This window comes from Hypanus sabinus, chromosome 5, assembly GCF_030144855.1.
Source record: "Hypanus sabinus isolate sHypSab1 chromosome 5, sHypSab1.hap1, whole genome shotgun sequence".
Lineage (NCBI taxonomy): Eukaryota > Metazoa > Chordata > Chondrichthyes > Myliobatiformes > Dasyatidae > Hypanus > Hypanus sabinus.
In genome coordinates this window covers 160,331,622-160,345,410 of record NC_082710.1, presented here as the reverse complement: position 1 = coordinate 160,345,410, position 13,789 = coordinate 160,331,622, and the positions used below count along the sequence as shown (strand labels likewise).

General features: G+C 42.5%; 1 protein-coding gene across 4 annotated transcripts in view; it reads right to left on the bottom strand.

The window, feature by feature from the left end:
* LOC132394509 (hemicentin-1-like) overlaps positions 1 to 13,426 on the bottom strand; it is a 112,784-nt gene extending 99,358 nt beyond the window's left edge. Inside the window, exon 1 of one of the 4 annotated variants that reach the window (XM_059970763.1) lies at positions 13,229 to 13,426. In XM_059970763.1, the coding sequence (XP_059826746.1) occupies positions 13,229 to 13,277 (49 nt within the window). In that variant the 5' untranslated portion in view covers positions 13,278 to 13,426. Of the gene's footprint in view, positions 1 to 13,152 lie in introns of all 4 variants that reach the window. The other 3 variants (XM_059970764.1, XM_059970765.1, XM_059970762.1) reach the window with 3 other exon arrangements.
* Positions 13,427 to 13,789: the final 363 nt, after the last annotated feature.

Genomic DNA, 13,789 nt, shown 5'->3' with positions numbered 1-13,789 from the left:
TCTAACTCCAGGAAAGTGCTCTCTCCAAATATCTATGATATTAAACTTCTGAATAAAGCTAGTAATGTTATTATAAGTAGAGTGTTGCTTTGGTGGCCATCAATCAACATTTTCATCTAATACCATATTAAATTCTCCTCCCATAACAATAAATACATCAGGAAATTTAGAAAGAGTCAATAGTCAAAAATGTTTTTCCAAAATCTCAAGTAATCTATTATTATCATTTCTAATATAATAATATTAGCAATAAGAAACATTTTACAACAATATTGAACAATAAGAACCACAAAATGTCCATTCATATCTGCCTGAGAGTGCAAAACATCTCCTTTAAAGTTAAACATCAGAATAAGAACACCTGCAGAATGTTCAGAACCACGTGAAAACCAAACATCATTCCCTCACTGGGATTTCCATAGTTTAATGTCTTCAATCACAGAGTGTGACTCTTGGGTTAAAAAGAAGTCCACATGTTTATGCTGCTTGAAGAACAAGAATAAAGTCTTACATTTAACAGTGTGTCAAAGTCTTCATCAGGACTTGTATTCTGTCGCCGATTGTGCATATGATGTCATTGTGTTGTCGGATCACACAACTGTGAAATTAACTTTGAGGGTCTCTGATAATATTTTGAAAATGTGGAGATTGAATCCCATATTGTTACAAAATCCAACTTTTGCTAGTTTTATCAAGGAGCAAATTTCTTTATTTTTTGAACTTAATACAACTGAAGGTATGTCACATTTGGTTATAAGGGATACAATGAAGTCCTTTCTTAGGGGACAGATAATTTCATATTTAGCAAGCTTAAGAAGGAAAACCAAAGTGGAACTTTTAGTGATTACTAATAAAATTAAAGAGATAGATAAAGCGTATTCAGTATGAGCTAGTGAAGATCTATACAAGGAAAGGGTTGAACTCCAAACACAGCATGATCTCCTTTTGACCTTCCCCATTGAGCAGCAACTTTTCAAGTCCAAAAGTCAATTTTATAGACATGGTGATAAATCAGATAAATTGCCGGCTGGTTAGTTGAAGGCAAATATGGTCAGAAGACAGATTTTGAAAATACATAGACCAGATAGAACTGAAACATTAGATCCTCATGAAATTAATAAGATATTTATGGATTTCTATTCTAACCTTTATAAATCTGAATTTTCTGATAATACTATCTTCATGAATAGATTTTTGCAAAAATTAAATATACCTAAAATTTCCATTCAAGTTATTAATACAGTATATGCACCTATTAAACAAGAGGAAATAGCTAGGGCTATATCCTCTATGCAACTAGGGAAAGTTCCAGGACCAGATGGACATACAATGGAATTTTATAAGACTTATACTGAAATGCTTACATCACATCTTTGTCAAACTTTCACTGATTCTGCAACCTCTGGGAATCTTCCGAAAACTTTTTATGAGGCTTCAATTTCATTGATTCCTATAAAAGGAAAGGATCTACCCGTACGTGCCTTCTATAGACCAATTTCCTTATTGAACGTGGACTTTAAAATTCTCTCTAAGAGTCTTGAGAATATTTGGCCTACTGTTATTTCAAATGATCAAACTGGATTTATTAAAAATATATATTCACATTTTAATATTCGAAGATTGTTAAATATTATTTATTCTCCCTCAGTTAAAGAATCTGAATGTATTGTATTTCTCGATGCAGAGAAAACTTTTGATAGGGTGGAATGGCCTTATTTATTTCAGGTTTTGGAGAGATTTAATTTTGGTCAGGGATTTATTTCCTGGATCAAACTGATCTATCAAACCCCGATGGCTGCCGTTATAACTAACAATCAAAAATCTCCTTATTTTAGACTATATAGAGGAACCCGTCAGGGTTGTCCTCTTAGTCCTTTATTACTTAAATTGGTTTTAGAACCACTTGCTATCGTTCATAGGGATTCCAACTCTGTTCAGGGTATTAAGAGAGGGGATAGAGTACATATGCAGATGATTTATTAGTTTACATTTCAGACCCTAGGAAATCTATTCCTTCTATGTTATCCATATTTACTGAATTTAGTACATTCTCTGGATATGTTAAAATTACATAAAAGTGAAGTATTTCCCATTAATAATTATTCTGATCAGTATGATCAGATAGCTTTTAATACTGCTAAAAATTATTTTACCTATCTTGGTATTAAAATTACTAAAAATTTTAAAGATTTATATAAATATAACTTTCTTCCTTTAATTGAATATACATAACGCTTTCCAAATGGTCGCCTATGACAATGTCGTTAATTAGTCGAATAAATGTTATAAAAATGAGAATTTTACCAAAATTTTTATACACGTTTCAATCTGTTCCATCCTTTGTCCCAAAAACATTTTTTGATAGAATAGATTCTATGATCTTGTCATATATCTGGAATAATAAGAGTTCAAGAGTGAGTAACCTTTACTGCAAAAATTTTTAAAAGATAGAGGCTTAGCTTTACCAAACTTTAGATTCTATTACTGTGCAAATACTATTCATTATATTACTTTTCGGATTCACTGTATAGATAACCAGGACAGTCCTTCATGGTTGGACTTGGAGGAGAACTCGGTAAAGGGGTTCTCTTTGGCTTCTTTACTGGAGGTTCCTCTTCCCTTTTTGTTTTCTAGGATTGGTAGACAAGATTTTAGTTCCATTGTTAGACATTCATTAAAAATTTGGTTTCAGTTTCACAGTTTTTTGACTTAAATAACTTTGCTCATTCTTGTAATATCCATCGGAACTATTTTTAAACCATCAATTTTAGATAAGGCCTTTTTACAGGACAACATCACCTGACTGTGCAGGTGATGCCTCCCTCCCAGATGACTTCTACACCCTTTTTGAGGTGGAAAATGATGTGGCAGCGAGGAAGTCCACCCCTCCTACAAAAGTGCTGTGTCTCACCATAGCCAATGTGAGAAGAACCCTGTGCACCATCAACCCACGGAAGGCTGCTGGACCAGACGACATCCCTAGTAGAGTGCTCAGAGGATGTGCAGACCAGCTAGCAGATGTTCTCACTGACATCTTCAACATCTCCCTGAGAAGCACCACCATTCCTACATGCTTCAAGCCCACCACCATCGTCCCCATGCCGAAGAAGTCTTCAGTGACCTGCCTCAAGGACTACCGTCCCGTTGCACTTACATCCATCATCATGAAGTGTTTCGAGAGGCTCGTCATGAAGCATATTAAGACACTGCTGCCCCCCCTCACTGGACCCCCTGCAGTTTGCGTACCATCCCCACTGCTCAACAGGTGATGCCATTGCCACTACCCTCCACCTGGCCCTAACCCACCTGGACAAAAAGGACACATACGTTCGAATGCTGTTCATAGACTTCAGTTCAGCATTCAACACAATCATCCCTCAGAAATTGATTGGAAAGCTGAGCCTACTGGGGCTGAACACCTCTCTCTGCAACTGGATCCTAGACTTCCTGACTGGGAGACCTCAGTCAGTCCGGATCAGAGGCAGCATCTCCAACACCATCACACTGAGCACGGGGGCCCCCAGGTCTGTGTGCTCAGTCCACTGCTGTTCACTCTGCTGACCCATGACTGTGCTGCAACACACAGCTCAAACTACATCATCGAGTTTGATGACACGACCGTAGTGGCTCTCATCAGCAAGAACAATGAATCAGCTTACAGAGAGGAGGTGCAGCAGCTAACGGACTGGTGCAGAGCTAACAACCTGTCTCTGAATGTGAACAAAACAGATGGTTGTTGACTTCAGGAGGGCACAGAGCGACCACTCCCTGCTGAACATCGATGGCTCCTCATTAGAGATCGCTAAGAGCACCAAATTTCTTGGTGTTCACCTGGTGGAGAATCTCAGCTGGTCTCTCAACACCAGCTCCATAGCAAAGAAAGCCCAGCAGCATCTCTACTTTCTGCGAAGGCTGAGGAAAGTCCAACTTCCACCCCCATCCTCATCACATTCCACAGGGGTTGTATTGAGAGCATCCTGAGCAGCTGCATCACTTCCTGGTTTGGGAATTGCACCATCTCAGATCGCAAGACCCTGCAGCGGATAATGAGGTCAGCTGAGAAGATCATCAGGGTTTGTCTTCTCACCATTACGGACACTTACAATACACGCTGCATCCGCAAAGCAAACAGCATTTTGAAGGACCCCATGCACCCCTCATACAAAATCTTCTCCCTCCTGCCATCTGGGAAAAGGCTCCGAAGCATTCAGGCTCTCACAACCAGACTATGTAACAGTTTTTTCCCCCAAGCTATCAGACTCCTCAGTATCCAGCACTTGGATTGACACCTATCTGCCCTATTGTCTTATTTATTATTTATTGTAATGCCTGCACTGTTTTGTGCACTTTATGCCATCCTGGGTAGGTCTGTAGTCTAGTGTAGGCTTTTTTTCTGTGTTTTTTTTTTGTGTTGTTTAGTTTAGTCTCATTTTGTACTGTGTCATATAACACCATGGTCCTGAAAAAAACATTGTCTCATTTTTACTATGCACTGTACCAGCAGTTATGGTCGAAAAGACAATAAAAATGACTTGACTAGACATAACATGGAAAACTAAGGGAATAAAAACTTTGCTAGAATTGTTTTTAGAGGATTGTTTAATGTCTTTTTCACAGCTAGTGGACAAATATGATTAATCTAATACACAATTTTTTAGATGTTTACAAGTCAGGAATTCTTTACGCAATTTGATATTGGATTACCCATTTACCAAATATGATAAATGTTATCTTTCAGCTTAAACCATTTCAAAAAGGATTGATAGCTATTATATATAAACAGATATTGAATTTACAAATGATGCCTAATGATAAGGTTAAACGTGCTCGGGAATTGGAACTTCAAGTGTCACTTTCAGATTTAATCAATGGAATAAAATTTGTCATTTAGTTAACAACTCATCTATCTGCACCCGTCACTCCTTGATTCAGTTGAACGTAGTGCACAGGGCGTATATGTCAAAAGATAAACTAGCGCATATTTTTTCTAATGTAAATCCCACCTGTGATAGATACAACACCGAAGTGGCTACCTTAACTCATATGTTTTGGTCTTGCATATAAAGTTAAATAATTTTTGGAGAGATGTTTTTAGAACGTTATTAACAGTCATAGGTTTGGACCTACAATCCAATTCACTTACAGCAACCTTTGAGATTATTCCAACATAAGCAGGAAATGTTCCTGCTTCCGCTCAATGCATGATAGCTTTCTCAACTTTATTGGCTAGGAGAGCTGTTCTATTGTACTGGAAGGATTCCAATCCACCTACTGTTTTTTTTTTGGCTCTCCTCCATTATGTCATGTTTAAGTTTGGAGGAAATTAGGAGTCATATGTTTGATACATCCTTTAAATTTGAGCAAACTTGGCGACCTTTTATTCAATATTTTCATATCATCTAATTCTTTTTACTTTTTCAGTTAATTTTTTTTCTTCTCTACTAAGTTTTCAATTTAAACGTAAGGATCTTCTCTTTATTTAACTGTATCCTCAAAATGGACTGCCCAGTCCCCTTTTTTTTTGTTTTAGGTTAGTTCAGTTTTCTTTCTCAATAACAGAAATTTTGAGTTTTTTTTCTTTTCGAACTGTTAAGAGGAGATGTGGTTCTTTTTTTTCCTTTATATTAGCTTAATACTATATATGATTCTGACTATATATATATTCCTTTCTTTGTTTGTACTATTATTGAAATATGTATTTGAGATAACTTCTCCTCTGATTTGTATTTATCCCTAAGATTGAAAAAAACAATAAAACATGAATTTTTCTAAGTGGGGTGAATAATTTTTATAGGCATTTTTTTCACACATTGGTTACTTGGCTGTCCTGTTGGGTATGGTCTTGCATTGATTCTATTATGGTTCTTGGATTTACTGGATATGCTCACAGGGAATTGAGTCTCAGGGTTGTAACAGGTATATGGTGACATACGTGTACTTTATTAATAAATTTATTTTGAACTTTGATACTAGCTATACGCAATAATTTCACCCATTGTCAAGATGCAAAAGAAAAGTAATCAAACATTTTTTTAAAGATAAACAATGGCTATGGAGCGAAGTGTTGGAATGTCGGGTCAGATAATAAAGTTCTCATGTGCGGTTTAAAAGGACACTCTGACAATTTGCAGGAATAGACCAACAAAACTAAATAAAATTATCTAAGTAACACACACAAAATGCTGGAGGAACTCAGCAGGCCAGACAGTATCTATGGAAAAGAGGAAACAGTCAAAGTTTCAGGCCGAAACCCTGATGAAAAACGGGCTGTCTCTGTGGTGAACTACATATACCTGTCTGGACACGCCCCCCTGCTGACTGCTCCTGTGGCTCCTCCCACAGACCCCTGTATAAAGGCGATCTTAGCCTGGGCCAGGCCTCTCAGTCTCCAGGATGTAGTATGGTTGTCACTCACTGCTGGTTCCTTCTTCCAGTCAATAAAAGCCGATATCTCGCCTTTGCGTCTCAAAGTGAGTTATTGATGGTGCATCAGTCTCAAAGGCAGAAAACCCACTGGTTTTTCAGGATATGAATGATAGATATATTGGAGCGTGATGTAGTTTGACAGGATCGTGTCATTTCCCCTCAATAAAAATTAAGAGGTTGGTTTCTGACTGTAGACATTGTACACATGGCACAATTTTAAAAAGTACAGAATCAAATATATTCCTGGTTCAACATGTACGAGGACCAAAATCCCACTATCACAACTTGCCTTTGCAGCACCTCTATTTCCATCTACTGAGCCCTTACACCCCAGCTGAAAGAGTACGACTGGAAGCAATAACAACACTGATCCAAGATGTGTACAGTTAGTAAAGATGTTTTAATGCAACTGAACAATCTATCACTGCTCAAACCCGACAGCACTAGATCGAACTGTGGCCAGTGGACTGTCCTTTTAAGATGCCGACGGAAACAGGATCGCCACGCAGTCTTAATAGTGTGCTTTTTTTAAAAATGAGGTTTTCGGCTTCAGATACCAATGATTCTGCTGGCAAAGAAAATTTAAGATCTCAGACTTAGGGTGCCGTATTTGAGGGTCAGTAGGGTAATTTTCGTCTTTCGGTTCACATAATCTTGGTTAACTCCTTCCGTACTGGACACAGCGATTCGTTTAAGCGGGTCTCGATACACCATCAGGATAGGCCTGAAGCAGAGGAGGAATGATCAACTCCCCGTCGTGTACAAATGTGTTAGTGATGACCTAATTCTGTTCACCAGACCTGGAATACTTTGCAATGAAGTGTCGTCCATTTTACATGCACGGAGATTTCAGCGATCATTTTGGTAGCGATATAGTTTCCACCTCAGGCCAATGTCAAACAGACATTGACGAACTTAGTGATGTAATCAACATGCATGAGCAGCACATCCTGGTATCTTCCCTATCATTTTGGGAGATTTTAACAAGGCCAGTTTGATAAAGTCACTAAAAAATTATTATCAACAATTCACTTGCTGGACCTGAGGAAATAACACCAGACCACTATTACACCACCATCAAGAATGCCTGCTGTGATATTGCACACCCACACTTCGGTAAGTCAGATCACCTGGCTGTACTTCTGCCCCCTGAGTATTGGCAGCCACTGAAGACTTCAGCACCAGTAGTGAAGACCAAGAAAGTATGAAGTAGGCAGGCAGAGGAGCGCTTACAGGACTGTTTTGAATCTGTGGTCTGAACAGCATTCAGGGAGTCATCTTCGAGTCCCAATGAATATGCTACGGTTGTCACCAACTTCTTTAAAACGGGTGTTGATGATTGTGGGCCTACAAAAATTTACTGTATGTTCCCAAACCAAAAGCTGTGGATGAACCAAGAGTTTCGTAGTCACCTGAGGGCTAGATCAGTGGCATTTAAATCTGGTGACCCAGGTCTGTGCAGGTATGACTTGCGGAGGGCTTTTTCAAGAGCTAAGAAACAATTCTGAAAGAGATGGCGGCAACATTGGCTGCACACCAACTCTGGCAGGGTTTGCTGGATATTAACTTCTACAAAGCAAAAACCCAATGGTCGTGATGCTTCGTGATTACTAAATGAGCTCAATGGCTTTTATGCTTGCATTGAAAGAGAGAATAAAACTAAAGCAATGAGGATCGCTGCAGCATCCGGTGACCCTGTGATCTCTGTCTCGGAGGCTGACGTCAGGCTCTCTTTCAAGAGGGTGAACCCTCTCGCAAGGCAGCAGGGCCCGATGAAGTACCTGGTAAGGTTCTGAAAAGCTGTGCCAACCAACTGGTGGGGGTATTCAAAGACATTCTTAATCCCTCATTGCTACAGTTGGAAGATCACACTTGCTTCAAAAGGGCAACAATTATACCAGGGCCAAAGAAGAACAGTATGAACTGCCTTAATGACGATCATCCAGTAGCACTCACATCTACAGTGATTAAATATTTCAGAAGATGGTCACGGGTAGAATCAATACCTATCTCAGGAAGGACCTAGACACACTGCAATTTTCCTATCACTACAGTAGGTCTGTGGTGGGACGTGATCTCAATGGCTCTCCATGTGGCCTTGGATCACCTGGACAAATAAAGTACCTTTGTCTGGATGTTGTTTATTGATTACAGCTCAGGGCTTAACACTATCATTCCTATAGTCTGGATGGAAAAGCTACAGAACCTAGGCCCCTCTGTTAGTCCCTCTGAAATTGGACCCTCCACTTCCTAATTGGAAGACCACAATCTGTGGCAGATTGGAAATAACATCTCCACCTCACAGACAATCAACACTGGTACACCTTAGGGATGTGTGCTTAGCTCACCGCTCTATTCTCTCTACACCCATGACAGTGTGGCTCGGCATTGCTCAAGTGCTATCTGTACATTTGCTGATGATACAGCCACTGTTGGCAGAATCCCAGATGGTCAAGAAAAGGTGTACAGTAGCGAGACATAGCAGATGATTGAGTGGTGTCATAGCAGCAACCTTGCACTCAATGTTAGCAAGACTAAAGAGCTGATTTGGACTTCATGAAGGGTAAAATGAGGAAACACAAATCAATCCTCATAGAAGGGTCAGAAGTGGAGAGAGTGAGCAATTTCAAGTTCCTGGGTGAGGACCTAACCTGTTTTTTTGATGCAGCTATAAAAAAGGCAAGACAGTGACTGCATTTCATTAGGAGGTTGAGGACATTTGGTTTGTCACCTAAAACATTCAACAACTACTGCAGATGTATCCTGGAGAGCATTTTGACAGGCTGCATCACCATCTAGTATGTTGGGGGGGGGGGGGGGGGAGTGCTACTGCATGAGATCACAGTAAGTTGCAGAAAATTGTAAAATTACTCAGCTCCTTCATGGGTCGAGCCTCGGTAGTACCCAAGACATCGTCAAGGAGCAGAGCCTCAAAAAGGTGGTGTCCATCATTAAGGATCCCCGCCACCCAGGACATGCCCTCTTCTCATTGTTACCATCAGGACAGAACTACAGAACCATGAAGGCACACACTCAACAATTCAGGAACAGCTTCTTCTCCTCTGTGATCCAATTTCTCAATGGACATTGAACCAATGAACACCACCTCACTACTTTTATATTTTGGTTTTTGCACTACTTATTTTAACTTTAATAGACATACTTATACTTACAGTACTTTACAGATTCTTTCTATACTTATCATGTATTGCATTGTACTGCTGCCGCAAAATTAACAAATTTCACGACATGCTGGTGACATTAAACCTTATTCTAGATACTATTACAAGTATAATGACTGAGATAAGAGAGCTGATAGCTAAGAAATAAATGTAAGAAAGAAAATGTACAGAAGAGGGATATTTTATAGTGATTATATTTGAGTTCTCAGAAAATGGCTGTCAGCTTGATTGAATACTCAAGGCACTTAACAGTCTTCAACCCTCAGCCTTAATTTACTCACATCTCTTTGCCTATATTTATCAGGATTTTCCTGGAGTGATTTCTTAACAAAGCTTCTCCTCAAACCAGCTAAGTCAGCTCAGAATCGTTTTCAAGCACTGAAAAGGATCACACTGTACAAGATGGAGGTTCAGTATGAGCTAATGCATCATTAAAAAAGATGTGGCAATTGAGAGCCGGCCATGGCCCACCTGGTTTGCCTGCATGTACTGTTTCACTGAGAACTTCTCAGCTAGTCATAAGAAAGAACACCCAGAAATGGTGTACCTCTACTGTAAATGCCAATCAAGGGTCCCTTCTGAGATCATTAATCAGTCCAGCTCTTCAACTCTACCAACTTAATATTAAGGGCATGTGTAGATCAAACAGAACATTCACACAACACATTCCTGACCATAACTCACAGCAGATGGAGGTCAGTAATTTTTACTTAATACACACAAAATGCTATGGAGCTCAGCAGGCCAGGCAACATCTGTGGAAAAGGGTAAACAGTCATCATTTCAGCCCAAAACCCTTCATCAGCACTGGAAAAAGAGATGAGAAGTCAGAGTAATAAAGTTGGGTGAGGGGAGGAAGAACTACAAGGTGGTAGGTGAGAGATGACACTGGGGTGGGGGAAGGGGTGAAGTAAAGAGCTAGTGAAGTAAAGTCAATCGATGAAAGGCTTAAAGGAGTGGATGGAGAAGGCAAAATCTGATTGGAGAGGACAGAAGGCCATTGAAGAAGGGGAGGGCAGAAGAACACCAGAGGGAGATGAAGGACAGGTGCGGAGATGAGGTCAAAGAGGAAAATGGGAATGGAGATGGTGGGGGGGGGGGGCATTACTGGTAGTTCAAGAAATCAACGTTCATGCCATCACGTTGGAGGCTATCCAGACAGAATATAAAGTGTTGATCTTCCAACTTGAGTTTGACCTCATTGCAGCAGGAGAGTCCATGGACTGACATGTCGGAATGAGAATGGAAAATGGAATTGAAATGAATGGTCAATACCTTCCTCTACTGCCATGATGAGACCAAGGTCAGGTTGTAGGAGCAGCACCTGCCATTCCACCTGTGTAGCCTCCAACCCAACAGGATGGACATCAATTTCTCCAACTTACAGTAGTTTTGCCCCCTTCCCCATTTTTCCATTCCTCATTCTGGCTCCCTCTTACCCCTTATCTGCTCCTCACCTGCCCATTACCTCCCTCTGGTGCTCTTCCTCATTCTCTTTCTCCTATGGCCCACTGTCCTCTCACATTCCTTCTTCTTCAGTCCTTTACCACTTCCACCTATCACCTCCCAGCTTCTCACTTCATCCCCCTACATCCATTCATCTTCCCCGCTCACCTGCTTCACCTATCGCCTCCCAGCACCTCACTTGATCCCCCTTTACCCACCCTCCATTCCCCTTCCTGTTCACGTGGCTTCACAAATCACCTGCCAGCTTCTACTCTTTCCCCTCGCCCCACCTTCTTATTCTGGCTTCTTTCCCCTTCCTTTCCAGTCCTGATTAAGGATCTTGACCTGAAATGTCAGCTGTCTATTCCTGCCATAGAGGGCTGAGATGCTGAGTTCCTCCAGCACTTCCTGTGTATACTGAATAACAGGGCAAGTCTGAAGGGCTGAGTGGCCAATTCCAACTGCCTTTACTTTTCATGTCCTCGTGAATGTTTTCAGCTTTTGTGGTTTCTTATCTTCATCCAGACACTCAGTTCCCACCCATTCCTCCTCTGCAGACACACTCTCAATCTATACACACGAGATTCTGCAGAGACTGGAAATCCAGAGCAACACAAACGAAATGCTGGAGGAATGCCACAGCCATGGAAATGAATAAAGAGTCACCGTCTCAGGCTGAGACTCTTCTTCAGGGCTGGAAAGGAAGGGGAAACGTACCAGAATTATAAGGGGGGAGGGGAAGGAGGGCTACCTAGAAGGTGACAGGTGAAACCAGGTGTGTGAAAAAGGTAAAGTGCTGAAGAAGAAGGAAACTGATAGGAAAGGAGAGTGGACCATGGGAGAAAGGGGAGAAGCAGGCGACTATCCAGACAGAACAAGAGGTTTATTCCTCCACCCTGAATGGCCTTATTTTGGCAAAAGAGGAGGCCAAAGACCAGCATGTCAGATCGGGAATGATGATCAGAATTAAAATGTTTGATCATTGGGAAATTTGGCTTTTGGCAGATGGAGTGGAGGGGCTTGAGCTCAGTCTCAGCCTACAGTTGGGTAACCTCCACAAAACTGCTGCCACAGCTCCCCCGACCTCACTGAAACATCAGAGTTCTCTCGCCATGACTCCAGCTGTAAAATTTGGACATCAACCTGCTTGAGGCTGCTTCTGTAGATGAGTGAAGTGTGTACAGTTCTCCTCCTGGTACAAGAGCACTTCTCACAGGCATGCCTTCCATTCACAACTTATACTTTAAGAGGCAACAGCCAATACTGTCAATTCCACAGTCCCAAAGGGGCACCCCAATAAATCTAGTGACACCCACACTCTAAAGTAATAAACCCTGATGAAGGGCAGAGAGGCCTCGTTTACTGCTCTGACAGGCCTGTGGCTCAGGCCTCAATCGCCTTTATACCGGGGTCAGCGGGAGGAGCCACAGGGGCAGTCAGCAGGGGGCGCGTCCAGACACCACGACGGAGACTCCGGGAAAGCCGAGAACATTCCCGGGGTCACGTGACAATTCCACCCCCACCCACCCCCGCCCCGGCATTCAACCTGCGCGACCTGGAGCATGCGCACGGCGCCGGCGATTGCCGATTTAAATTTGCCGCGGGAGAGGGGAGCGCGGTACCAAGGAATCGCCGCCGAGTCCCGGCTTCCCAGGTCTCTGTGAACCACCCCGGCCCCTCACCTTCCGAGTGGGGGATCAAGGAATCGCCGCCGAGTCCCGGCTTCCCAGGTCTCTGTGAACCACCCCGGCCCCTCACACTCACCTTCCGAGTGGGGTACCAAGGAATCGCCGCCGAGTCCCGGCTTCCCAGGTCTACACTGTGAACCACCCCGGCCCCTCACACTCACCTTCCGAGTGGGGGATCAAGGAATCGCCGCCGAGTCCCGGCTTCCCAGGTCTACACTGTGAACCACCCCGGCCCCTCACACTCACCTTCCGAGTGGGGTACCAAGGAATCGCCGCCGAGTCCCGGCTTCCCAGGTCTCTGTGAACCACCCCGGCCCCTCACACTCACCTTCCGAGTGGGGTACCAAGGAATCGCCGCCGAGTCCCGGCTTCCCAGGTCTCTGTGAACCACCCCGGCCCCTCACACTCACCTTCCGAGTGGGGTACCAAGGAATCGCCGCCGAGTCCCGGCTTCCCAGGTCTCTGTGAACCACCCCGGCCCATCACCTTCCGAGTGAGCCACAGCAAGCACGAACTGGAGAACGAGTGACAACATGTCCGAGTGTATTGAGGGATGGTCCCGGAGTCTCAGGTTCCTCCGACCGGCCCCTCGGACTCGCCGGGATCCTCAACCCGCCCGGACCGGGTCACCGACTGGCGAGCACCGAGCGGACTGGACCCCGGAGGAAGGAACTAACAGCAACAGGAAATGGTGAATATCAAACACGGGGTGTGGTTCACGTTAAATGTGAAACTGAAAGTTACTGCTTTCACTCTAATTGGGACAATATACAGTATATTCTCGATAAACAATATTTCGATGCTTCTCTGTCATTCCGTTAGACCATGCCTGTTGTACCCGTGGCCCACAAATCGCTTGGTTCCCTCTAGTATCGAGAAAATTCACAATTTTTAATGTAAGAAACAGCGAATTCCAAATATTTGCAATCCCCTGGGGTTTCCTTTGTTTTAGATTTATTTTGAGTAGATTAAGAGTTGGTTAACAGAAGTCAAAGATGATTCTGAATATCATTTGTGAATCCTCATTCATCAGGTTCCCCACAATTC